General features: G+C 37.2%; 1 protein-coding gene and 1 long non-coding RNA gene across 17 annotated transcripts in view; one reads left to right on the top strand and one right to left on the bottom strand.

Moving 5' to 3' along the window:
- The window catches only part of LOC101738650 (multiple C2 and transmembrane domain-containing protein), a 133,072-nt gene that overhangs the window by 48,244 nt on the left and 57,557 nt on the right, over window positions 1-27,271 (bottom strand). For 7 of the 13 annotated variants that reach the window (XM_062676795.1, XM_062676794.1, XM_062676798.1 and 4 more), the window contains exon 2: window positions 3,944-4,109. The exons of 4 other annotated variants lie outside the window; for them this stretch is intronic. In XM_062676795.1, coding sequence (XP_062532779.1) covers window positions 3,944-4,007 — 64 coding nt within the window. In that variant the 5' untranslated portion in view covers window positions 4,008-4,109. Of the gene's footprint in view, window positions 1-3,943; window positions 4,306-4,343; window positions 4,520-27,271 lie in introns of those variants that run through there. 2 more of the 13 variants (XM_062676797.1, XM_062676796.1) reach the window with 2 other exon arrangements.
- The window catches only part of LOC119630748 (uncharacterized), a 44,034-nt gene continuing 17,660 nt past the window's right edge, over window positions 898-27,271 (top strand). Inside the window, exons 1-3 of one of the 4 annotated variants that reach the window (XR_009976959.1) lie at window positions 898-1,458; window positions 2,275-2,896; window positions 3,021-3,079. This is a non-coding gene — a long non-coding RNA (uncharacterized LOC119630748). Of the gene's footprint in view, window positions 2,897-3,020; window positions 3,080-27,271 lie in introns of all 4 variants that reach the window. The other 3 variants (XR_009976958.1, XR_009976956.1, XR_009976957.1) reach the window with 3 other exon arrangements.

The following is a 27,271-nucleotide window of genomic DNA, read 5'->3' as shown; positions in this document are numbered from 1 at the left end:
ATTGAGGCACTACGAAGTCTGCCGGGTCAGCTAGTTATGTTTATAATTATTGATTAGTATTCAGGCCGATGTGACTGTCCCGATTTTGTAGAATTTTGAAAATCTGTCATTTTCATTAGCGCGATTCAGGCATTTGGCCAATTCTTCCATCCTATTTTTTTTTTGTCAGGAGGAAATCGCCGAACTGACTAAAACCTCCTGTCGCTCAACAACCAACGTCCAAACCTCGCATGAGACAGAACTCATGAAGAGGCAGAGGGGGAAAGTGAAGCGTTTAGTGCGGACCACATCTCTCCCATCACCCTCCCCCTCAGGACGCCGGACCGATGGTCGTCGGCGCCACGACCACCAGCCCTCTCGGTATCCTATGATACCCAGCGTAATCAGATACCATTTCTGTTAATGTAAACACGTAGTGGAGTTAGTTATTGCTACGGAGAACGTATTCGATTATAATTTATTTTTTTGAAACATTTCCTCGCATTACTCGCAAAGGAATACCAACCAATAGAAATGATTACTCCAGAGAATGCGGAGGCCCGCTACCAGTTTCGTATTATTATTCACGATAAAAAAAAATCATTTTACCTTAACCAAATGTTTTATTGCCGTTTTGATACAGCGGAAATTGTTTTACGCCCTCATTAACTTCAATAATACCATGTTTGTTTTTATGTTACTTGTAAGCTCAATCGCCACTTGATCGATTGAGTTTACAAGCTTTTTAGTTCGACACATTACTAATTATTATTATTATTATTATTAACACTTTATTTCAGTTTTTTTTTTTTTTAAAACCATAACATCATTTAGTAATAATTACTTATAATCTATGTTAGTAACTTAAAAAAAAAAACTAACACATAACTATCATTATATACATTTTATACCATTATATTTTTTTTTCTCCTTCCAAGTGCCTACTGCAAAGGCAGTAGGATTAGATTATAGATCTTGCTCGATATGATTCTTAAAAGACTGTTGCCACTGCCACGAACTGGACGCAATAACGATGCACTTCTCTTCCGCATTATTGCAAAGAAGTCATCGGTGTGAGATGTCGCAAACATTGTGGATGCACTACAAAAGCGCGGCAGTGACAACATCATCCTAAACGCATTATTATATTGGACACGTAGGGCATTGTAAGCTCTCCGCGTGTATGTGGTCCACAGACTACTGGCGTAAAAATAATACCACACACATAAATATATACGTTAACATAATAATATGCTGTTACAAAATGCTTCACGCCGACAATTTCCACGGACTAATCATCTAGTGGCACGCGAAATAAACCAGTTTCGCCGTAACATAAACTAAATGGATCAACGTTTATATACGTTCTAGTGTGAGCAGTAAAACTTTAGTTGTCCCACGGGAGGCTGTAACTCAGATAAGTACCATTACCGCATGAAGCTTCGGGGCCAGAAGTCACAAGCGCTTTTCTTCGTTGTTGTAAGTAATTCATAAAACAATTCTCAAAGAAAGTGATTGGGCACAAACAAAAAGTAAATAAGCTGAAAAGATCTCGTGCGCAAACGATCCATCAGTACTTAAATATTTTCAGTTGGCATCGGTGCGTCATTTTGAAAAAGCGGCGCGACACAAAAAACCCCTTGTCGTGGCGTCGGTAGCTACATACCCGATCCTGTGGACCGAATGGTAAGCAGTTGACGTCGCCTTAAGCACATCATTTCGCATCCTACCGATCCTACTAACGGTGCTTTTAGGTACCTCAAGCACAGGTCATCGTTCTCGTCGAAGCCGTCGCTAGTGACGAAAGGTTCTTTCTTAATTCGAACGTATTTTTTTTAATGTGTTACCTAACATTTTTTTTTTTGGGTATCGGAAATCTGTTACTTTTCGAGTGGTCCCATTTAAATTTCATTAAAATCGGTTCTGATTTTTGATCTCATTTTTGTTTAAGTTAATTTTCTATTTTGCAATTTACATAGTTTGGACTTTTCCAAGTCACGTATGGTAATGCGTAAATCTATCCAAGTATCGAACTCCCGCTGTGTGCGATAACATCATAATTTACTCTCGCGAACATAATATCAAATTATTTTTCGAAAGCAGATCATTAACTCCATCTCATTGCTGTAAAAATACTGTGTTTTTTTTCGCATCGCTTAGAGGGGTGCACCAGCTCATAGCACGCTTGGTGTTAAGCGGTCACCGGAGGATAGATATCGACACCATATAGCTACCCACCTCGAGACACGAGTTCGTGTTTTAGGCGACGTCGACTGCTTTCCATTCTGTCCGCAGGATCGGGAATGCGAGTAAGCCGCCTCGACAATCCGTAGACCTCACGTGGGGTTGGCCTACCGCCTCGACCACGACTCGAAAAATAAAGACCCCAATTGAAAATTTTGGTGGACTTGTAATATATACGAAGTAATTTCATGAAGGTATATTTTTACATGTTTCTTTATTTATAAATAGTGGACCCGGCGAACTTTGTTTCGCCACACGGTTTGTTTCAAACACATCAAACGGTTAACTTCAAAATTCTACATTAACAATAGAATATATTACGTTTAGCTGTCAGTTGCGTTTTGTTATTCCATATCAGTTGCGTTTTTGTTATAACACGTTTTATGTCCCGTCCCACGGGAATGTGATAAAAAGTATTCTATGTACTTCTCCTGGTTCTAAGCTACCTCCCCACCAATTTTCAGCCAAATCAGCTCATTCGTTCTTGAGTTATAAATAGTTTAACTAACACGACTTTCTTTTATATTTAAAATAAGATTTATGCCTCGGGCAAAGTCAACGAGTTGTAATGACAACACCCCAAAAAGAACCATAAGGAGGGTAGATAGATATATCTGCTACTAACGTCCTACCCGCAGTCTTCGGTCTATGCGTGACTCCAGTGAAACTGATGGTGAGAATCCATTAAACAAAAGTCTTTAAAATTAATTTATAAAAAAACTATAAAATTATTTCATCCTGAAATTGAACAAGAATACTGAACAAAGCGTTGCATAATCACTAAAATTAAATTTCAGATAAAGCGACAAAGGATGTCTATTTCCGGCTTCCTGTCTGGATAAAACGGAGGCAATCGGTAAAGTTGATTTGAGCTATATTAACGAAGAGATTACGTAGTTTTGTGGAATAAAACCACAAAACGAACTACCGATATATTAAATTAACCTTGACCACACTCAAAATTATTATCTACATATTGCACTCGCCTTGATATTGTCGTCGCCAAGAAACACGATTTATATATAATAATGCACCAGTTACATAAGTATGTAGTATCCTTTTTAGAAGGTACATGGTATATAGCAAGGGTTGCCAACTTTATCAGAACCAAGACCAAAATCTACTGTCTACTGACAAAAGACTCTGAGATCTATCAATGACCTCTCTTCAAATTTAATGAAACAATGTAGTTCAGTATATAATTAAGCAAAATATTATCTTTTGTTAAAAATATTAAAATAAACCTGAAATCTATACTAATCTATACTAATATTATAAAGAGGAAAGATTTGTTTGTTTGTTTGTATTGAATAGGCTCCGAAACTACTGAACCGATTTGAAAAATTCATTCACTTTTTGGACGCTATATTATTCTTGAGTGACATAGGCTATAATCTTTTTTGAAAAAAATTTGGGATCCTTACTAAAAATCCAATAATGTAACCCAAGGTGTAAAAATATTCTTTACATCACGTGCCCTGCGAAAACTATTGATGATAGAATAAAATAATGTACCACGACTTTGTAGAACACATTATTATTTACAAAAAGTGTCGCGACAGCATATGTCTAACTGTTATAGTTATGCTGCAATAAGTATTAATTTATTTAAAAAAATAAAACAACGTCAAATATCGTTGAAATTTTTGATAAAGACCCGAGCGAAGCCGGAGCGGGCCGCTAGTTAAAAAATAAATTTAAACTAGGACATGGTACGTACCGTCCCGTTTCCGGAAGAAGCGCATCCTCCGCCACTTCCTAACGGCGGCTTTTAGTTTCTTCATCACCGCACACTTCAATACGACACATAATCTTAGACGCCATTTTCGACATATCCATTCATTAGTATCCCTAGTTCGTGTTCACATTTTCACTCACTTTTAATTCTTAAACAAACAGAAACTTGTTTATTTTTTCACTGTTATAATATCTTACGGGTAATTTATGGAATTTTAAGATTTCAGCTTCGTTTTTTTATTGCTTAGTTGGGTGGACGAGCTCACAGCCCACCTGGTGTTAAGTGGTTACTGGAGCCCATAAGCATCTACAACGTAAATGCGCCACCCACCTTGAGATAGAAGTTCTAAGGTATCAGGTATAGTTACAACGGCTGCCCCAACCTTCAAACCGAAACGCATTACTGCTTCACGGCAGAAATAGGCAGGGCGGTGGTGGTGGTGGCAAGGACTCACAAGGGGTCCTACCACCAGTACAATATGTTTAAATATATGTTGGCGCAACGTCACAATTTATTTAACTATAAAAATAGTTAAAGTTAGCTGTTTCCTTGATGTTACGCATGTCAAAAACTGCTTAAGAAGGTATGCTAGATAATTCATGATTAGGCTACCCCTACTTTTTATAATAAATACGAGTGACTGTTGTCGCAAAAAACATTCCGACTGGAACAGCCGACTGAGGCGGAGCTCTCCGCTTTTATCGTTGTACACTTGAAATGTAATAAATGGAATTCATTGGAAAAGTGAGTCTTAATTACTGTCACTATGGAAGCCAATGATAATGATGAAGAGAATAGCGTCAGCAACGCTGACGTCATCATTTTGAAAACACCGTGGTGCCAGCCGTAGCCGTCATATACATGTATAGATAACAAGCGACCCGCTCCGGCTTCGCTCGGGTCATTAACAAAAATTTCAACGATATTTGACGTTGTTTTATTGTTTAAATAAAAGAACACTTATTGCGGCATAACTATAATAGTTAGACATATGTTGTCGCGATACTTTTTGTAAATAATAATGTGTTCTACAAAGTCGTAGTACATTATTTTATTCTATCATCAATAGTTTTCGCAGAGCACGCGATATAAAGAATATTTTAGGTAATTTTTTTACACCTTGGGTTACATTATTGGAGTTTTAGTAAGGATCCCTAATTTTTTTCAAAAAAGGTTATAGCCTATGTCACTCGGGAATAGTGTAGCTTCAAAACAGTGAAATAATTTTTCAAATCGGTTCAATAGTTTCGGAGCCTATTCAATACAAACAAACAAACAAATTTTTACTCTTTATAATATTAGTATAGATAAACACCCATACAAGGAGAAATAAGCCTGTTCATCACACAATGTTTGCCCGATGTGGAAATCGAACTCATGAGATCCGGCGCAAGAGTCAGAGCCCCTAACAACTGCGCCACCGAATAAGTAAAAAATTTCACTGATTTACTGAGGGGTGTGTAAAAATATTTTACTTGTTAGGAACGTATGCTAAATGTATCTGATTCTTCAAAAGATATAATAATAACAAGGTATGGTTTATTGACCAAATAGACTATTACCATGAAAACCTCGATTACATACGCGCAAATGGGATTTTGTCAACGAATTTTTACATCAAATCATAACTTCATTAACTTGTTTAGTGCTGAGCTTATATTCACATATTCTGCAAAAAATTCTAAAGGATTTTTCTCAAAAATTACTTTAAAAAAATTTAACTTCATAAATAAAACAAATAAGTGCTAAATTTACAGTAACAAATTTTAAATGGTTATTTATAAATGTGATTAAGTTATTAAAAACATTAAACATACATGTGCGCGATAAGATACGTCCGTACAGGTCGATACCTAATACCTATAACTAGAGGTCCCGCAGTAGTCGAAATTCGACTATAATTAATTGGAATTGTAAGTTTGTACACTATTATGATTGTATTTTATACTTCTATAATTACAAATTTCGCCACTATAAAAAATATTAACCAAGACAAACAATATTTAATCTATTCTCAATTTGACCACAGACGCCAAGAACAAAAGTTTGACAATAAATAGTATGCATGCGTGTGTGCGTCAAATACATTTTATGTAGTGTGTGTAATGTTTTCTTTATTGATTTAATGTATCTTTTATGCATTATTTAAAAAAAATATTAGCATTGTGCACTTCTTCTCTATATTCTCTATAAGTGTGCAAAATTTCATACTCCTCCGTCCGCGCAATTTTCGTAAAAAGGGATACAAAGTTTTTGCTTCACGTATTAATATATAGATGAAACTGCGCAATACTCAATATTCCGACGTTCCGCACTTTATGCGCATCAATAGAAAGTCGATCTATCGACGCGACGGTTCGCGCTCTAGGGGTTAAAATCAAACCATTCGCGTTTAGTCATGACCGAAACGTAATTTTGAGAAATAAACTCAAGTTTCAGTGGACGTAAACATGATACTCGTTCTTTATTTGCTTAGGTCGAAGGACAAGCAGCCTAATGCTGCCATTACTGACGTAATTAAGAATTTAAGTGGATTCCTTTTCCCAAAAGATCTCAGGCCGCGACGCCACTTCTAAGCAAAGGTTGTGAAAAAAAAACTTTATTCCACTTTTTATTTTTTATTACCTTGCTGGGTAGACGAGCTCACAGCCCACCTGGTGTTAAGTAGTTACCGGAGTCCATAGACATATACAACGAGATATATGTTCCAAAGTCTCAGTATAGTTACAACGGCTGCCCCACCCTTCAAACCGAAACGCATTATTGCTTCACGACAGAAATAGGCAGGGCGGTGGTACCTACCCGTGTGGACCCACAAGAGGTCCTACCACCAGTAACTTTAAGCTTTCGTTTAGTTCATATAATGAGTTTCTTGTAAAACCTTCGTAATAAAATCATAGAGCATATATTTTTACATATCATCTATGCAGGCTAGGACTGGTGATCCTAACTCATGAGACGTTAGGCTTCAATTCGTCGGTCAAAGTCGATATCTTTATTATAGACTAGTGGTCCCGCAGTAGTCGAAATTCGACTATAATTAATTGAAATTATAAGTTTGAAAATTATTAAGGATTTATTGTCAAAGATTATTATACTTCTATAATCACAGATTTCGACTACACTATAGACAAATAAATATAAAAATAAACAATACCTATTAACCTATTCTCAATTTGACCACAGACTTGAAGCAATAACAAAAGTTTGACAATAAACAAAGAGTGTGTATGTCAAATTCATGGTAGTGAGTGTAATGTTTTTTTTTTCATTGATTTAATGTATTTTTATACATAATTTAAAAAAATATTAACATTCTGCCCTCCTTCTCTATATTCTCTATAAGTGTGGGAAATTTCATACTCGTCCGTCCGTGCAATTTTCGTAAAAAGGGATACAATGTTTTTGCTTCACGTATTAATATATAGATTATGTTCGTTTTCTCTACTGACCGCCATGTGACCGCCATCAAGTATATTATTATACCTTAATTATTGAAACTTTAACTGTCTAAAAAATTAAGTTACGAACGAAGTTACTTCTTTATTCCGCCAATTTTTTTTAACTGCCTTTTGCGGTCTATTCCCGCGTGTATAAAATATATGTTGAAAGAAGCCTACGTTTATATTATCAAGATTTTTGTAAAAGAAAAATAGATGACGATAAGTTCGTATAGGTACTAATAACACCTTACTCGACCGTGTTACCATGTAAACTGTGAAATATTCGAAACTAGCGACCCGCCCTCGCTTCGCTTCGGAAACTGTAATTTATTATTGATTTCTCCACTATTTAATGGATGTTATTATACATATAAACCTGCCTCTTCAATCACTCTATCTATTAAAAAAAAACGCATCAAAATCCGTTGCGTAGTTTTAAAGATTTATGCATACATAGGGACAGAGAAAGCGACTTTGTTTTATACTATGTAGTGACTACACAAATTACTATTTGTGAAAATGAGTTTGAATCGAGTTAAAAAAAGTCGTAAAAGCAGTTTTCATTACGAACTAGGTACACGCTAAAACCGATGAAAATAATTTCGGACTTCCCATTTAGACGACGAAGTCTTTTTTAATTTAGTTTTAATAAAATAACTTTAAATCGGTCCAATGCCCGGTTTTTTAATTAAGAAACAGCGTACTATGTACTTGTATTTTCAGTCGGAGTGCTTAACTTGAGCTAAAGTGCCAAACTAAAACTACAATATTTATGGCAGCAGCGGCTTTAAAATATTTTTTTATACTGGTGGTAGGACCTCTTGTGAGTTCGCGCGGATAGGTACTACCACCCTGCCTATCTCTGCAGTGACGCAGTAATGCGTTTCAGTTTGAAGGGTGGGGCAGCCGTTGTAACTATACTGAGACCTTAGAACTTATATCTCAAGGTGGGTGGCGTATTTACATTGTAAATGTCTATGGACTCCAGTAAGCACTTAACACCAGGTGGGCTGTGAGCTCGTCCACCCATCTAAGCAATAAAAAAAATCTTGATTCGTTTTTTTTGTTTAAATTGCGTAAATTTGTAATTTCAAAAGAAGTTTTTTTTTGGATCCACGAACGAGCAATCTATTTGTATATTGCTACTAGGTACCGGTTTAATGCTGACACGTATCACCTTTTTATTGATTTTAAAGCTGCCTACGACAACATAAGCCGTGATTTCCTATACCAGGCTATGCATGAGATTGGCGTACCACCGAAGCTTATATCTTTAACAAGGATGACACTGGTTGCATCGCAAAGCATTGTTAAGATCCAAACAGACCTATCGGATCCTTTTAGAACCCATGATGGACTAAGGCAGGGTGATGCCCTCTCCTGCCTTCTTTTCAATGTTGCACTCGATAAGTGTATCCGTGACTCAGCAATAGAGACGACGGGCAATATATATTACAAATCCGCTCAAGTACTGGGATATGCGGATGATATTGACGTCATTGGCAGATCAGCTCTCGCAGTAGAAAGTGCGTACCTTGCTCTCGAGGCCTCGTCTCTCGAAGCCGGTCTCCAAGTAAACGCAGACAAAACTAAATTCCTGAGGGTGTCGAGGGACTTACGTGAGGACACAGCGCATAAAAATATTGGCCAGCATACTTTTGGATCTGTGAATGAATTTGTATATCTTGGTTCTCTGATAACGAATAATAATAATATAACAGCAGAAATAGTTAAGAGAATACTGTCGGCGAATAAATGCTACTTCGGCCTGCTTAAATATTTCTGTTCCAAAATTCTGTCACGAAATATCAAAATTCTTTTATACAAGACCCTACTGAGACCCATTCTTATTTATGGCTCAGAGACATGGGTACTCAGCAAAAAAGATGAGAACCGGCTACTTGTGTTCGAGCGTAAGATTCTAAGACGGATATTCGGTGCTGTGCGGGAAAACCAGATATGGAGGACGCGCTATAACCACGAGTTGTATGATGTTTACAAAGATCCTAACATCATAACAACTATAAAGATTGGACGCCTACGATGGGCAGGACATGTGGTTCGAATGGAGAGTACCAGAATGCCAAGACAATTGCTCTATGGCAAACCAGAGGGCCGCAGAAGTCGTGGCAGACCCAAACTTCGATGGTTGGATGGCGTGGAGCGCGACCTCAAAAATATCGGCGTCAAGAACTGGAAGGAGAAAGCCCTGAACAGAGCAGTCTGGAGAGACATACTGGACCAGGCTAAGGCCCACCCTGGGCTGTAAGGCCTAAGATGATGATGATGACTAGGTACCGACGATCAGAAGAAACCTAACTAACAGAAATCGGAGATTACAAGATTTATTTATGAGAGAGCATTTACGAGATAAGCTTGTATATATTAATCTGTCGGTCCAGCTGAGTAAAAACACCGGTTCAGTGAAAGATCTTCAATTTGTTGTCCTATCAAAAAACTTTCAGATATCGTGAACGCGAATAAGTTCTTGGTCTTCCCTCTTATATCATATTATTGCTTGACATCGACATAGATATTGGAAACGCGCCAACCTTGACATGGTTGGAACAAAAAAAAAATGTTTACCCCGTTAGTGTGTAGTGTGAAAGCCTTTGACAGCTGTTTACCAACAAAAATAATTCAAGTAGTGAGTTTGTTTAAAAAAAAATAATTAAAGGCTTATTACACTTGGCTGAATTTACGACGCGACGAAGTAAGACGTGTCGTGTGCGTAAGAGGATGGCCCCAGTATTGTCTAGACAACAACAAAATGTTTGTATTTTTTTGTTTTTGTTTTTTGTTTCAATTTCTCAAAATAAAAACAAGAATATCGGTGAAGAAATATTTATTTCTGTGCGGAATGTTAACAAATATGAACATTATGAGTGATTTAGAACCAGCAGACTTCAGAAATTATCTATAAATGGATTCGATCTCGTTTGACCTAATATTAAACCTTGTGACACCGTTTATTCAAAAGAAGGATACTATCCTACGATAGTCTATTATATATCTATTATATAACTATTACGTATCTAATCCTACGATAGTATAAGTCCAAAAGAAATATTGGTTGTAACATTAAGATTTCTTCCAACAGGAAATTCGTATCAATATTTAAAATTTAGTTCTTCAATATCCCAACCCCTGATGACAAAAGCTATCCCCGAAGCATGTCGGGCTATTGATAAATGTCTGGCACATTAAATAAAGGCGACCGAAATTAATACTTTTTATTCGGAAGCAAAAAACAAACTAAAACGTCCTTACTCACGGAGAGCTATGGGGCGACTGAAACATTAAGTAACTAATGCGATTACACCTTCATGCGTTTCTAATTAGGCTTCTAAATGATTTAGTCAGTCAAAAACCATCCTTGCTACTGAATTCAGTAGACTAACTTATTTAATGCTATTACACTTCACTAAATTCAGTTCAGTTGACTAAATTCAGCCAAGTGTAATAAGCCTTTTAATCAACATAACTCGGGTGCGTGTGCTTGCGGGCATGCGTGAGTGCGTGCATGCGTGTGTGCGTGCGAGCGTGGATGCTTGCGTGTGTGCCTGCGTGTATATGGTGTGTGAGTATAAGGGTGTGTCGCATGTGTGGGCGTATATGTGCGTGTGTGCGCGTGTTTTTCTTTTTGGCGCGGAAACACGTAATCAAGTCAATAACACAAGACCGCGAAAAGCAAAGGACTTTGACAAATATATAAACTTTGAACACGAATCGAAGGCAGTAAAGATTGTTGATGAAGGATTAGTGATGTTAACGAGCCTTTTTTTTTCAGTTTTATTCTTCCATTGGTTTTGCTGCAGAAGGGCCATTTAAAGTTTGAAATTTGGAAAAAATATTATAACAAGAAAAACTTCTTCAACTATTTGAATAAGTAAACTTAATTGAAGCTCAATTAAAACGTCGAGCTGTTGATGGTAATACCAAATACAACGGACCTTTAATTACAAAGATAAGTGTCGCTTAAACAAAATAACGTTTCACCCCTCGATATATCAATAAAATGCAAGATATAGAACAAAAAACGGATAAAATGAAAGAAGTCCTGAAAAGACAGAACAGTAAGTCTCAATGGCATGTTGCAATGGGTACTGGTGGTAGGACCTCTTGTGAGTCCGCACGGGTAAGTACCACCGCCCTGCCTATTCCTGCCGTGAAGCAGTAATGCGTTTCGGTTTGAAGGGCGGGGAGCCGTTGTAACTATACCTTAACTTAGAACTTGTATCTCAAGGTGGGTGGCGGCATTTCTGTTGTAGATGTCTATAAGCTCCAGTAACCGCTTAACACCAGCTGTGAGCTCGTCTACTCATCTAAGCACTAAAAAAAAGTGGGATACGAATAAAAGGAGAGAGTGATACATAGCCGTACGTAATCACAATACGGATAATCATTGTTAATTTTTATGACACGCATTACGTTGTTTTTATATCTCTCTGATTCGCGGCCATACCACTCAAACTTCATACAAATAAGCTCGGCTATAACCAGTAACTCTAAATCTAATGGTCATGAATTTTAGTGTCAATTTCACATGACCCCCCTCTCAAAATGCATTAAACTGAACTAGGGTTTCGAAATACGAGCCCTTTAGTCACATAATTATTATTTCGATCCCACGCCTTGTCCTAGATTGGAGTTGTTAATAATAACTAGTGATCGCCCTATTATCGAAATTCGACCATAATCACTGGTATCTGAAGATTTAGATTTATTAATTAATTAATTTATTTATTTATTTATTAAGTCGCACCAACAAAGTGATCATCAATACAAAACATTGACAAATTGACAAAAGTTCATGGCAGATGTCATCTCAATTATAGGTGCAATCGACAGTGCATTAACATCAAAAATAAAAAAAATATACAGCTAATATTTGAATACATTTCATTCATTGCTTAAGATTAATTTAATTGGGAGATGATCCGCGACAGATTTTTCCTGTAAGTAGTGAGACAATCAGAAAAAACATCTATTTCACTTAAAATAAGTTCAGCGCAATCGGACAACTCCGAAGGAACATTGATTCGGTTTATGTATGAAAATGTATTACTCTTTTCAACAAAATCACATCAAATCAATTGCACTCGCAAAGAAATAGAATAGAGTAAATTCCAACTAAACAAAATTATCTTTATAGTACCTTCCTTTGAAACCTTTATAGGTCTTCTGTTTTCTTGAGTCGTAAAACTATTTAAAACTGCTTTAAAAGGTTTATTGTTTTGTTTTAGGACTCTGATCGATACGTTCTTTAGTGAAACTATCTCTAAATGCTTAATTGACGTTACATTACCTTACCTAAGTACACTCTTAGAGGTCTTTCATCCATTTTGGCATTTGAAAAATACTAGTGATCCCCCGGTAGTCGAAATTCATCATCATCATCATCATCACCAGCCTTTATCTGCCCACTGCTGGACATAGGCCTTCCCCAATGCCTTCCACATAATGCGGTCCTCCGCCTTCCGCATCCAACGACTTCCCGCCGTGCGCACTAAGTCGTCAGTCCACCTGGTTGGAGGACGCCCCACGCTCCTTGTACCCATCCGTGGCCTCCATTCGAGAACTTTCCTCCTCCACCAAATTCGACTATAATTAATTGAAATAATATGTTTGTACACTATTATGATTCTACTGTCGAATGCTTCTATAATCGCAGATTTCGCCAAGCCTGCACTTAACAAAAATATTGATAAAGGCAAACCATAATTAATCTATTCTCAATTTGACCACAGACTTTATGCAATAAGAAAAGTTTGACATTAAACAAATACTCATAGTATGCATGCGTCTGTGTGTCAAATACACGGTAGTGTGTGTAATGTTTTTTTTTATTGATTTAATGTATTTTTTATGCAATATAAAAAAAAATAAGATTCTGCACTCCTTCTCTATATTCTCTATAAGTGTGGGAAATTTCATATTTTTCCGTCCGCGTAATTTTCGTAAAAAGTGGTACAAAGTTTTTACTTCACGTGTTAATATATAGATTAATTGACGTAACTGAATGCTGGTTGATAGTATTTTCCAAAAAACCTTCCTTGCTATCATAACTAAACGTTACACGATCTGGAGTAGGTTTTTTTGACCACGGGGTTCAGTTGGATTCTGTACATTTATTAAAGGCATTTGGGACTCCGTCTTAGTTTGTCATACTGTGGTTGTTACCTAGCCGTGTTGAGCGGGCATTCCACCTATTTCTACCGCAAAGTGCTGTATCATGTGTTCCGACCTCAAAGGCGGGACCTAAAAAATTTCTGCCGTAAAGCAGTAATGCGTTTCGGTTTGAAGGGCGGGGCAGCCGTTGTAACTGTACTGAGGCCTTAGAACTTATATCTCAAGGTGGGTGGCGCATTTACGTGTAAATGTCCAAGGGCTCCAGTAACCACTTAACACCAGCTGTGAGCTCGTCCACCCATCTAAGCAATAAAAAAAAGACGCTGACTGGTTTCACATCGGTCACCATTTATAGTCAGGTAAACAGAACCGTCTGTATGAATAAAAGATAAATGTAAATTGAATACAACCTAACAAATATACCCAAATCGCTGTAATAAACTTCCCTTTTATTTCCTCTTCGTGATCGCGAACAATGTATTTTGATTGAAATATTAAAGTGAACAAACTAAGTAGAAAAAAAAGACTGCAAAATTACGAACAATTGAAAATTGAATTTCCCGAATAGTTTGGCTATACATATTCATTCTTGTCACTTTTGTTACTTAAACCATACCATACCGCATTGAAAAGGCGCGTATTATTTTGACGTTTGCTTTGCAAAGTTAAGGCGTGGCTCCGGTGGGTCGGTTTCCGTATGCCCCAATCGTATTAGGGAGAGCCGAACATGGCCAAACTAGCCTTACATTGAACGAATAAATTGTATGCGATCAAAGAATAAGATTTACATTTTCATCTCGGATCCTCCCGATCCATTAACGGTGCTTTTAGGTATCCCAAGGCACCGGTCATCGTTCTCGTGGAACCCGTCGCTTGCGACGAAAGGCTCGACGAGTAAATTAACCCTCAGACACAGCCCACTAAGTTTCTCGCCGGATCTTCTCAGTGGGTCGCGTTTCCGATCCGATGGTAGATTCTACGAAGCACGGCTCTTGCTAGGATTCGTGTTAGCAACAACGTCAGGTTTGAGCCCCGTGAGCTCACTTACTAGCCCGGTGATCAATACTAGCTGATATGGTCTCTCAAGACCATCCGCGTAGGTAGGAAAAAAAAATTACATTTCGCACAATAAGTTTGTGATCATCGTTTGACTTTTTTTTTTATTGCTTAGATGAGTAGACGAGCTCACAGCCCACCTGTTGTTAAGTGGCTACTGGAACCCATTGACATTTACAACGTAAATGCGCCACTCGCCTTGAGATATAAGTTTTAAGATCTCAAGTATAGTTACAACGGCTGCCTCGCCGTTCGAACCGAAACGCATTACTGCTTCACGGCAGGAATAGGCGGGGCGGTGGTACCTACGCGTGCGGACTCACAAGAGGTCCTACCACTTTTGCGACATTGAAATTCGGAACAAAGAATCTATAGCAATTTTTACACGCTCTCTCTAGGTATAACGACGGAGGGAAAATCTTCCACCGAGCGGGTGATATTGCTCGGTAGACCGACGCTCCGAATGTTGTTGTTCGGAACTTGTATATACGCAAACTTATCTCGAAAATGTCGTAAGCGAGTTTCCGGCATTTGTCAAATATCTTGTGTTGTATGATGGCTACCGTCACAGGGCGTCACATTCTCCGCATATTTCCTTTACATAATAAAAATAATAAGTATATGGAAAGATCGGTATTTTTTTGTCATTATTCGCAGGCTACTATTAGACATTTTTTTTTATTGCTTTGATATGTGGACGAGCTCACAGCCCACCTGATATTAAGTGGTTACTGGAGCCCATAGACATCTACAACAGAAATGCGCCACCCACCTTGAGATATAAGTTCTAAGGTCTCAGTATAGTTACAACGGCTGCCCCACCCTTTAAACCGAAACCCATTACTGCTTCACAGCAGAATAGAACTGTTCACACTGGCACTTTGTTTTAAAAAAGGATGTATGTCAATAATCAGTTACTGTTGTTATTACGAGTGGTGTTTTGAAATATACATTTTAGTGATAAATTGCACTAGTTTTCGCCCTACAGTCCCACAAATATGTACATTAAATTGTTTTGGTACTAATTGTTTGCTGGAAGAAACATCGTTAATATTACTCTGAAATCTGAATTCGTTTTGGTTCTTTTATGGATAAATATTTGAATTAAGTCTTGATAAATAAAGAAAAATCAAGATCTACAATTCGATTACTATCACCAACTCAAAGAATCGTCGCACTAAGAGTATATCCCAACAATAGTGTGCGGATAGTGAACGAATACGGCCAAACTAATTGCAGTTACGACCAAAACAGTTCTCATGTAAACCCACCTATAGACCCAGTTAAACCTCGAGGGATGGGCTCGTCAAACAGTAGTAACGCATTATATTCAACTACATATGTACTCACCGTACTATATTTTAAATAATTAATAAACAAAAAGGCTTTCTGTAAACAGGCTAGGCTTATATCCACACGACGGTTATTAGTACCATTGATTCTAAATTTGGTCGAATAAGCATTTTTACTGTTGGTTACATTGGACCGTTAAGATCTTATTTTTTTCATAATTATTTGTGTTATTATCATATTATATATAAGAATTCCAAGTAGGTTCAGTTGATTATAGGATTTGATATTTGATCCCAGTCCAACGTAAGAAAGCTAATTTTATTACGCATCATCAAAAAATTATGTATGCTTAAGTCGGTGAAGCGCACGACGACTGTTACATAAACCAGTTCAATACTATTTATCTGATCTCAAATCTTCTAAATAATAACGAAATTGTAACCAGAATATCAAATAACAAAAAAAAAACCCAAACAAATGAAGATTAATGTTGCACTTAGTTTCCCTGCCCTTTAGTTTCTCTCTCGCGGGAAGCAAACGATATCTCCTTGCACGCTCTCCGACGAGATGGACCCATTTTATTTTGATAAGAATACTACAAGAACATAATATACATTAAGATAATAACTAAAAAAATTGCGTGTCCCTCTGAGCATCTTAAATAACAGGGAAAGGTTTTTAAAAAAAAACTTCAGAGGTGTCAAGAGACACCCGGATGGAACGAAGTTCCTTTCGATTAATTAGTGAAGGAATTGTAATTTTTTTTAAGTTATAATAATAAATTACGGCTTTATGAAGAAAAAAAAAACAATACTATGAACTAAATTACTATTGTTGAAACGCTATCTCGAGAAACTGTACTCATTACGCGGACCAATCGTATACGAGCAATGTCACGCGATAAGCGCCTACACGTTAATTGGTCAGAATGACGGATCTAAAAAGTGTCGTGACAACTTTTCGTAAGAATTTTTTCCGTCTAGCCCCCTTTCACAACGCGCGATAAGGAACTTCGTTCCAAAAATATTGATACTTAAAAAATAGTACTTATTCATTTTCGCGTCTTAAAATGTAGACGAGAATACGGACTAAGAATGGTCATCGATATCCATTAACTTCATTAATATCAGTCGTAAGGTTAAGCCGCTGGATTACTACTGAAGATTGCCCTCAAACCTAGTTTGAAAAATGACATGTCATGAAAAGTGATTTCTGGAAACGCACTACGGATCAACACAGTAGTTCCACGTATTAAGAATAAACTTTGAATAAGAATTTGTGTGCTTAGTAGTTTTTTAACGTCCTCGATAGCGTAAAAGTTTACTCAAATTTGTATGGACTTGGAATGTTTGCCTGTGTTTGCCGCTAGGGGCGCTGTTTCAACTGCATACAAGAGTTAACTTTTACGCTATCGAGAACGTTAAAAAACTCGCACTAAGCACACTGTTTACAAATAACAAAAGTTAAAAAAAAATTAATGTGGCATCTCATATAGAGGCAAAAGTGAATTGTAACGAACTTTTAAATTAACGAATTCTCAATGGCTTTTTAATTGTAATCGTATTTAAGTTTTTTAAATGGAATGAACAGCCTCGCGGCTCGCTTGATGTGAAGTTGTTACCGGAGCAGTACAACGGCTACCCCACCCTTCAAACCGAAACGCGTTTTTGCTTCGAGGCAGAAATATGCCAAAGACGGGATACCTTTTTTTTTTTCTATTTTTTTAAATTGCTTAGCTGTGTGGACGAGCTCACAGCCCACCTGATGTTAAGTATACCTGCTCACAAAACGCCCAGTAATGCGTGTAAATCAATCGTAAAAGTTGGTTAACTACGTATTTTATTAGTAAAATTGGTACCCGACTGCGGGTTCGAACACCGGAAATCTTATCCTTTAGGCCACGACGAATTCAAAATTTTCTAATTCTCCAAGCTCTAATTCTTGAATATACCTCCACAAAAAAGACACTTAATGTAAACCATTCTTAATATCAAACTCAATTTACGTTTGGCACGCGATGTCTGTTTACTATGTAATAAGGATCCTACTTAATTCATGGGCGAGTACAGAGTCAATATGTGATATCGGGTTGTTAAAACAAAGAAAATTTGGAGCATAACGCGCGTACATTTTAGGATACGGGTTTTCGTCCATCGCTTTCTATTCTCTGACATCTCGATTCAATATGGTACTGGTGGTAGGACCTCTTGGGAGTCCGCACGGGTAGGTACCACCAGTAATGCGTTTCGGTTTGAAAGGTGGGGCAGCCGTTGTAACTATACTGAGATCTTAGAACTTATATCTCAAGGTGGGTGGCGCATTTACGTTGTAGATATCCATTGGCTCCAGTACTTAACACCAGGTGGGCTGTGGGCTCGTCCACCCATCTAAGTAATAACAAAAAAAAAACATGTCTAAAAACTATGTTTGTACCTATCTAGAAAACAAAACAAAATTGTTTTCTTCATAGGAAACTTAAGGAAGTCGATAGCGTCAAAATAATACATCTTCTTATTCAACCCGTGTCCACCCAATGCCGAGTGTAGGTCTCTTCATAAGCACTCCATTCCTTTCGGTCTCTTGATTTTCTCATCCAATCCTTACCAAATTAATACTGCGCGCTTTATAGATAGTAATATCATTCATGAGATTCGCGCTCGTAATATGCCACCAAAGCTTTTATTGAATATTACATTCGTAGTCAACAAGAACTGTCTGAGCTTTATTAGAATTCTGAATGCTACACTCATTAAAACGGTTAGCGGATCTTAATTTCGTGTCAATTAAGGCTTCTAAAATGTCTGGAAGTGCTTAACTTTTGCCCTCTTTTTTTTTCGGGCCGGTGGCCGACCTACTACGAGGTCCCCGTGCCTAGCTTGACGATCTGCAAGGTGTAATCCACCATATCGCAGAAGGAGGCGGCGGAACGAGAGAGGGAGAGCTCTTAGCTTTTGACCTAAATTGTTCCTTTATGTTAGTGAAGATTGAAACTGGCTTTTTGTTGTGTTTGAAGACAGATGAGAAATACGTCCCACAAGATGGTGACTGGTCGTCATTGTTCATGAATTCCAGCAATCTGGGGGACATCAAGCCACTCTTTACTACTAAGAAATGTCCTGGAACCTCATCTGAAGAAGGACATGTCGTAGCGCTCAGGAAACGCGGTGGACGGTAGCCGGATGATACAAGGCAAGAAAGTTCTGGAAACACACTACGTATGTGCTTCTAAATATAATGGACTAGTTTTTGCCCGCGAATCTGTCCGCGTAGAATAGTTACTTTGGCATAACGCTAAAATTTTACCCTCCACTTCATTTACGTAGAAAGTGAAAATATTTTTAAATTATAGAATGTTAAGGAGCAATTTAAACCCCTATTTTGAAACATTATTTACTGGTGCTCCACTTGTATTAGTCTTAGCGTGATGTTATATAGCCTATAGCCTTCCTCAATAAATGGGCTATCTAACACTGAAATAATTTTACAAATCGGACCAGTAGTTCCTGAGATTAGCGCGTTCAAACAAACAAACTCTTCAGCTTTATAATATTAGTATAGATGATAATTCTTCAGCATTTCCCATGTAATATAAGGCAATACCATAATCCGACTATATCGTAAATAATATTTGAATTCTGGTCACAATCAGTCCCTTTGCTAAAGTTATTTGATATTCAGGGTCTGGGTGGTTTTTGTTGTTATGTAGTGTATTTTCGGTAGTCACAACTTAAGAATTTTTCCCACTTTGAAACCATCGTGTATGGAACATAGTTAAGTATCGTGCTTAAGATCCAAATTTTGCTAGTCTATAATTTAGTATCCATTCTTCTGACTCGAAATTGGTATTTCAAGTATTTATTGCCGTATTGCTCGTTACAAAATCTTATTAGACTCTTAGTTTTTGTTCCTTTTTATACGCTGCCAATTCGAATCGTCAAATACTTTACGTTTTTTGTTATTTCGACACTTTCACTGCGGTATGACGTCAATTTTGGCCCTTGCAATAAATACTACTACTACTGAGCTGGCGCTATGACTCCGAAGTGGGCCTTGGCCTCCGACAATAAACTTTGCCATTCATCCCGGCGCTGCGCAACACCTTGCCAGTCCGACACTTGGAGCTCCCGTAAATTTCCTTCCACAGCGTCAGATCAGTGGTACTTGGGCCTCCCTACGGGGCGGCGTCCCTCCGGTACACCCGTGCACACCCGTTTCACAGCCCGATCCTGCTCCATACGTACTACATGTCCGAGCCATCTGAGCCTCCGTGCATTCATCTCCCCCAGAATATTTGGCTCACCAAAAAGCCTCTCCAAATCCTTATTTTTCCGGACGTGCTAAGAACCGTCTTCTTTCCGATAAATAAATAATTTCTTTGCAATAAATAGTTCAGTAAAACACATTCCCTGTAAACATAAGACAAATTGATACAAACCGTTTCTCCTGGATCGTATAATTAAAGGAGGGGTTCGGAGACAAAACAATCAAACGAGGCGAATTAATCAGAAAGTTCCGTGAAGACAAATCTACGTACATTGCAGGGAGCATTTAAATAGATAATACGTTTTCGCCGAAAAACATGACTCGTAACGTAGCGTTATAATTCATAACGTAATATTATCCACTTCGATAAAGCGGCACGACACGAGAACCCTCTCATCGTGGCCGCCGGTAACTACATCCCCGATCCTGCGGACAGAATGGAAAGCAGTCGACGTCGCCCAAAACACGTCATCTCGGATCCTCCCGATCCACTAACGGTGCTTTTACCGTCGCTTGCGACGAAGGGCTTGACGAGTAAATTAACTCTCAGACGCAGCCCACTGAGTTTCTCGCCGGATTTTCTCAGTGGGTCGCGTTTCCGATCCGGTGGTAGATTCTGCGAAGCACGACTCTTGCTAGGGTTCGTGTTAGCATCGTAGTCAGGTTTGAGCCCCGTGAGCTCACCAACAAACGTTAGGGCGAAGCTGAAATAGCCTCTCAAGGCTATCAGCAAAGGTAGGAAAAAAAAAAGTAATATTATTTAAAATATATTATGTTACATATTGTATAACATACCCATATATTAAGTAGAGGAATGAATCTATTTTCTTTATTCATTTTGAGTTGGTGTTAGGGTATATATTAAGACCTACAGATAGGTAACGTCGGGCCGACTCAAAGAAGATCTTCCACTGAGTGATTCTCTTCGATAGAGCTTTTCTGAACTTGTTTATGCAAGATTATGTTGCGAATAACTCCAGAACGATTCTGATTTTTATCGGATTAATCTTATACCTTTAAACGAGCAATTCTTATATATTAATATATATGTATGTAATCTGAATCTCGGAAACGGCTCCAACGATTTTCATAAAATTTAGTATACAGGGGATTTCGGGGGCGATAAATCGATCTAGCTACGATTCATTTTCAGAAAATGTTGTTTTATTCGTGTTTTCAATAATCAACTCTTCCCGACATCTATTGGCGAATAATAATACTATTTTTCTTAATTGAGGGCAACTAACCAAGATGGCGTTATCAAAAAATCGGTCATAGTCTAGTTTTGTTTAACATTTGTACGACTTTCAAGGTAGGAAGCCTTTATTTCATTGAATCGAGACTCCGACGAGGTGTCTATGGACTCTGATAGGCAGATAGACCATTAATTAGTTTACCCAATTAAAAATAAAATGTTTACTTAAGCACCTCTTACACGTCAGCAGTATTTTTACGTAAAAGTTTTCGTGGGTTTCAAGCTGAAACGCATTACTACTTCTCGGCTGAAATAATCAGAGTGGTGATACCTACCCATGTGGGCTTAGAAGACATCGTATCATCACTAATTTACATGTAGAATTTAGTAAAGCTCAATTTTTCACAGAGCTCACACTAGACCATATTTAAAAGTTTACCGATGGTGGAGAGAATTTTTGTCTAATTGCCAGTAGCCTTAATGGGCTATTCTGTCTTCGCTGTGGCTGGTGGGTGAGCTGACACGGCTCAGTCTGGAGGAACTTACCATCTGTCCTAACCAGAGCAGTGCTTCACTCAATCTACCACCAGATCGGGAACGCGATCGACCCAGAAAATCGAGAAGCATTGTTAGCCTGACTAGGTACTACCAACCTGCCCCTTTCTGCCTGCAATCAAACACCGAAACCCCAACCTCATCTTACAAGTTTCATCATCATCATCATCATTATCCTGCCCTTCTCCCAGTTACCTGGGGTCGGCGCAACATGTTTTCTCCTTCCATACTCTTCTATCATATACCATTTCTTCGATCACTCCCCTCTTACCCATATCGTCTTTCACGCAATCCATCAATTTCTTCTTAGGTCTACCTCTTCCTCTATATCCTTCCACATTCATAGTTAACATTTTCTTACCAAGCTCATTTTCATTTCGTCTCATCGCATGTCCATACCATCCCAAACGCGCACTTCTCAGCTTCTCTGTCACAGGTGCCACTTTCAGATTAAGTTTATTCGACGAAATTCACGCCGTGTGCACAAGATAGTTAAAAGCATTTTTATGATGATCTCATATCCCAAAAACTGTAGCCTACTGAAAGGTTGGGCACTAAAATAATTTTATACGGTATATGTAACGTGTATACCGCGTATTTAATAAGGCGATGTATAATACACGGTATGTTTTTTCAATACAAACAGGAAATTGTGAGGAAAAAATATTGTTACAATATATAAGTTTTTGTTTTATTATACCAATATATAAGGTCGGATAGCATTCGATATTTCAACAAAAATTAAATTTAACGAATTTTCTAAAATACATATTGTTTGCCAATGCTTACTCTATAGGGAATAAATATTTGGAAATAATCGATATATGTATTGTGAAAGAGGAAAATTTACGAGTCCATAAAATCGACTTTTCAAATAGTAGACTTTACGTAATACACATCTAATGTTTCAAATAGTAGATTTTGCGTAATACACATCTGATTTTTCAAATAGTAGATTTTGCGTAATACACATTTGATTTTTCAAATAGCAGATTTTGCGTAATACTCATCTGATGTTTCAAATAGTAGATTTTGCGTAATACACATCTGATTTTTCAAATAGTAGATTTTGCGTAATACACATTTGATTTTTCAAATAGCAGATTTTGCGTAATACTCATCTGATGTTTCAAATAGAAGATTTTGCGTAATACACATCTGATTTTTCAAATAGTAGATCTTACGTAATACACATCTGATTTTTCAAATAGTAGATTTTGTGTAATACACATCTCATTGTTCAAATAGTAGATCTTGCGTAATATCATGCATAAGTTAGAGTTAATCGGAAGTTTTGAAGAGGGTCAAAATCAAGTTCAAAGTTTCCGTTACATACATACTGATGTATGTATGAAGCTGATAAAAGCGTGTTAAAATAGACGGTTTGCAATTTATTTAAGCACACGTTTTCTTTCTAACGAAATGTAGGTATAACGTAATATACCCGGTTGGGTTTTCTAAATAATTCATTTCCGTGGGCCTCCGAAAATGTCTAAAGTTAATGCAAACACCGAGTTGGTTGTACAGAAATCCCCAGCGACAGAATTTCTTGTTATTTTGTTTCCCATTGAAAGTCGACTTGTCATTTTTTTTTACACGGCAACTAAAACTTTCATTCCTTCTTAATATTGTAAATGTTCTGTGCGACACCAATATTTAAGAATCTGTTCATTAAACACAAGCGGCCCGCTCCGGCTCCGTTCGGGTCTTTAACAAAAATTTCAACGATATTTGACGTTGTTTTATTTTTTTAAATAAAATAACACTTATTGCGGCATAGCTATAATAGTTAGACATATGCTGTCGCGACACTTTTTGTAAATAATAATGTGTTCTACAAAGTCGTAGTACATTATTTTATTCTATCATCAATAGTTTTCGCAGGACACGCGATGTAAAGAATATTTTAGGTATTTTTTTTACACCTTGGGTTACATTATTGGATTTTTAGTAAGGATCCCTAATTTTTTTCAAAACAGATTATAGCCTATGTCACTTGGGAATAGTGTAGAATTCAAACAGTGAAAGAATTTTTCAAATCAATTTAGTAGGTTCGGAGCCTATTCAATACAAACAAACAAACAAATCTTTCCACTTTATAATATTAAAGTATACTTAGTCTGGCCATAAATACTGTTACAATTAAAAATAAACAAAATATTACATTCGAATTTGGTTTTCTCATTTTGGCGCCAATAAATGTTATTTGCCATAGATTTTTTTTTTGTTTTCCTTTGTAACAGTTTTTATGGCCAGACTAAGTAGATACACTTTTGTCCTACGTTATCAAATTCTTTTCAGGCATTTAACTTGTCTCTGTACAACTGAAATCCAGGCAGTAATTTGAAAGCGGAAATTTCTAGATTATCATTAATAATGTATGTCGTTTTCGACGTAGATTGAAAAGGGTTTGACGCGAGTCAAGCTCTGAACCGACAGCTAAATACGAAGGCTGATGGCAGGGGTTGTTGAACGATGAATGAAAATTAACAGATTAGATGGTAACTGGTGGCATTTATATTAACACCAATAGGCTCAGTGCAGAATATTATATTTAATAATATTAAAAAAGATAATAAGAAATTATAATAGAATAGAAGAATAAAATATAATATAATAAAAAATAAATAAATAAATAAATATTCAAAATCAGAAAAATTGCAAAAGACGTGGGTTTTTTTAAAGGGTTTTATGATCTGGAACTAAGACCTTTAAGTCATGTTTTATATCTTATCGCAATTAATGTATTATATTAACAGTGTGTACAAATAAAGAATAAAAAAAAAACAAAAAACCTTTAAGTCATGTCTTATTTTTATTTTATCATGTCTTATTTTTATGAAAAATGATTATGTAGTGAAATGAAATGAAATGAAGATGATTAATTTGAAACATTAATCAACTGGGATGAAATTAAATGAAATGAGATAAGATGAAATATAGTTTTCGTAAAATGGTGGTCATTTTCTGAGATTTTTTCAGTGAACTTTTTGGAGGATCCCGAGAAGTTACGTCCAGCGGCTTTGTTTCATTTTCCCAGATTTGTGCACTTTTATTGATATTAAACAGTTAATAAGCCACCGTTATTATACATTTAAACTTGAAGAAACACTAAATAGACAAAATAAAATAAACCACACAACTTCACTCCTCGCGTCCCCGCCAAAAAGTCCTAGAACATCAATATTATTCTTTTTAATGTTGCCAATAGATAAAAAGCAAGATTTTTTATTACAAGAGATTTAATAACATGTAAATCATCATAAGCGTCAATCGGCCGATTATGAATTAAGAGGAAATTACATACAACTTTCCCGCAAAGTATGTTTTCGTTTAGAATGTACATATTTGGCGAATGTGAAAAAAAAAAGACGCCAATATTTGAGACGATGGTTTCTGTCTGCGATAAAATTATAACGATGAGCCAGTTTGTAAAAAATTAAAATATTATTATTATTATTATATAAAATATTATTATAAATATTATTATATACCGATGGTTAAAATTTTTAAAAAAATTAACAGAAAAATTATAATAAACTCATTTGCAATGCAAGATAATTTAATCGAATGCAGGGCTATTTATAAGTGGTTAACTTTTGACCTAAATTGCTCCTTTATGTTAGTGATTAGTGAAACTGGCTTTTTTGTGTTTGCAGACAGACGAGAAATACGGCCCGTCTGATGATGTCTGGTCGACGCCGTTCTGAATGTCTGCAAACCGGGGAACAACAAACCACTCTTTACTGGTGATAGCTGTCCTTGAACTTTTTTTATGAAATGTGTACTTAAATATTCACGATCAACTTTCACGGTGAAAGAATACCATCATGTAAAAACAAACGAAGCCCGCAAAAATTATAATTTGCGTAATTACTGGTGGTAGGGCGTTTTACGAACCCGCACGGGTAGGTATCACCGCCCTGCTTATTTCTGTCGTGAAACAGTAATGCGTTTCGGTTTGAAGGGCGGGGCAGCCGATTCACTGTAAAAACTGAGACTTAAAACTCAGGGTCGGTGACAGCATTTACAATATTTATGTCTATGGGTTACGGTGACCACTTAACACTAGGTGGGTCGTGAGCTCGCCTATCTACCTAAGCAAAAAACATTTTTTTTTCAAATAAGCACAACATAATGTGTGTCACGACACTCTGACTATTAACTGGTGGTAGGACCTCTTGTGATCCGCACGGGTAGGTACCTCCGCCCCGCTTATTTCTGTCGTGAAACAGTAATGCGTTTCGGTTAGAAGGGTGAGGCAGTCGTTGTAACTATACTGAGACCTTAGAACTTATATCTCAAGGTGGGTGGCGCATTTACGTTGTAGATGTCTATGGCCTCCAGTAACCACTTAACACCAGGGGGGCTGTGAGCTCTTCAACCTGTCTAAGCAATAAAAAAAAAATATAAATAACTTGTCGTAAACGAATTAAATGGCCTTTTGTTATTATCAATATTTCAAATAATTATCGCGATTTATATTTTATGCAGTGTTTCAACTGAATTACTCACTTAAAATTCACTTGAATTCCAGCCAGTGAAAGTAGTATCGAGGATATATGAATATAAAATTATTTACCCGTGTACGGAGAAATGTATGAGACTTCAAAGCATACATAAAATTATCATAATTTTGAAAGATACAACGTGAATGCGATTCGTCCATTTGTATAATATATATATATATTTTTTTTTATTGCTTAGATTGGTGGACGAGCTCACAGCCCACCTGGTGTTAAGTGGTTACTGGAGCCCTTCGATCAACAATTGTTGATCGAAGCTGGAGCCCATATACATCTACAACGTAAGTGCGCCACCCACCTTGAGACATAAGTTCTAAGGTCTCAGGTATAGTTATAACGGCTGCCCCACCCTTCAAACCGAAACGCATTACTGCTTCACGGCAGAAATGAGCAGGGTGGTGGTAACTACCCGCGCGGACTCTCAAGAGGTCCTACCACCAGTATTCAAGAGGTCCTACCACCAGTATATATAAGGATTGGTTTTCATTTATTTTTTTAAGGAATACACGAAAAAGGTTATGGCGCATCCATAGACAATTTTCAAGTATATTAGAATAGCCTTAGGAGATGTATGGAAATGGTAGTGCAAGGTAGAGGGGGAAGAGGTCGACCGAAGAAGACATGGATGGAGTGTGTGAATGACGATATGAGAGAGAGAGGAGTGAGTGTTGAGATGACGGCTGATAGAAGAGAATGGAAGAGAAAAAATTGCTGTGCCGACCCCACCTAGTGGGATAAGGTAGAGAAAAAAAAAGCCTTTAAACAGGCAAGATCGTAAAGTTACGTAGTATGGGTACTCAGCATCGGAGGCATAAGGGGCCTATTGCCTATAGGCTCTCCCAGCTGA

This window comes from Bombyx mori, chromosome 28, assembly GCF_030269925.1.
Source record: "Bombyx mori chromosome 28, ASM3026992v2".
Lineage (NCBI taxonomy): Eukaryota > Metazoa > Arthropoda > Insecta > Lepidoptera > Bombycidae > Bombyx > Bombyx mori.
The sequence above is the reverse complement of the archived record's forward strand: the minus strand, read 5'-3'. Positions and strand labels throughout refer to the sequence as shown.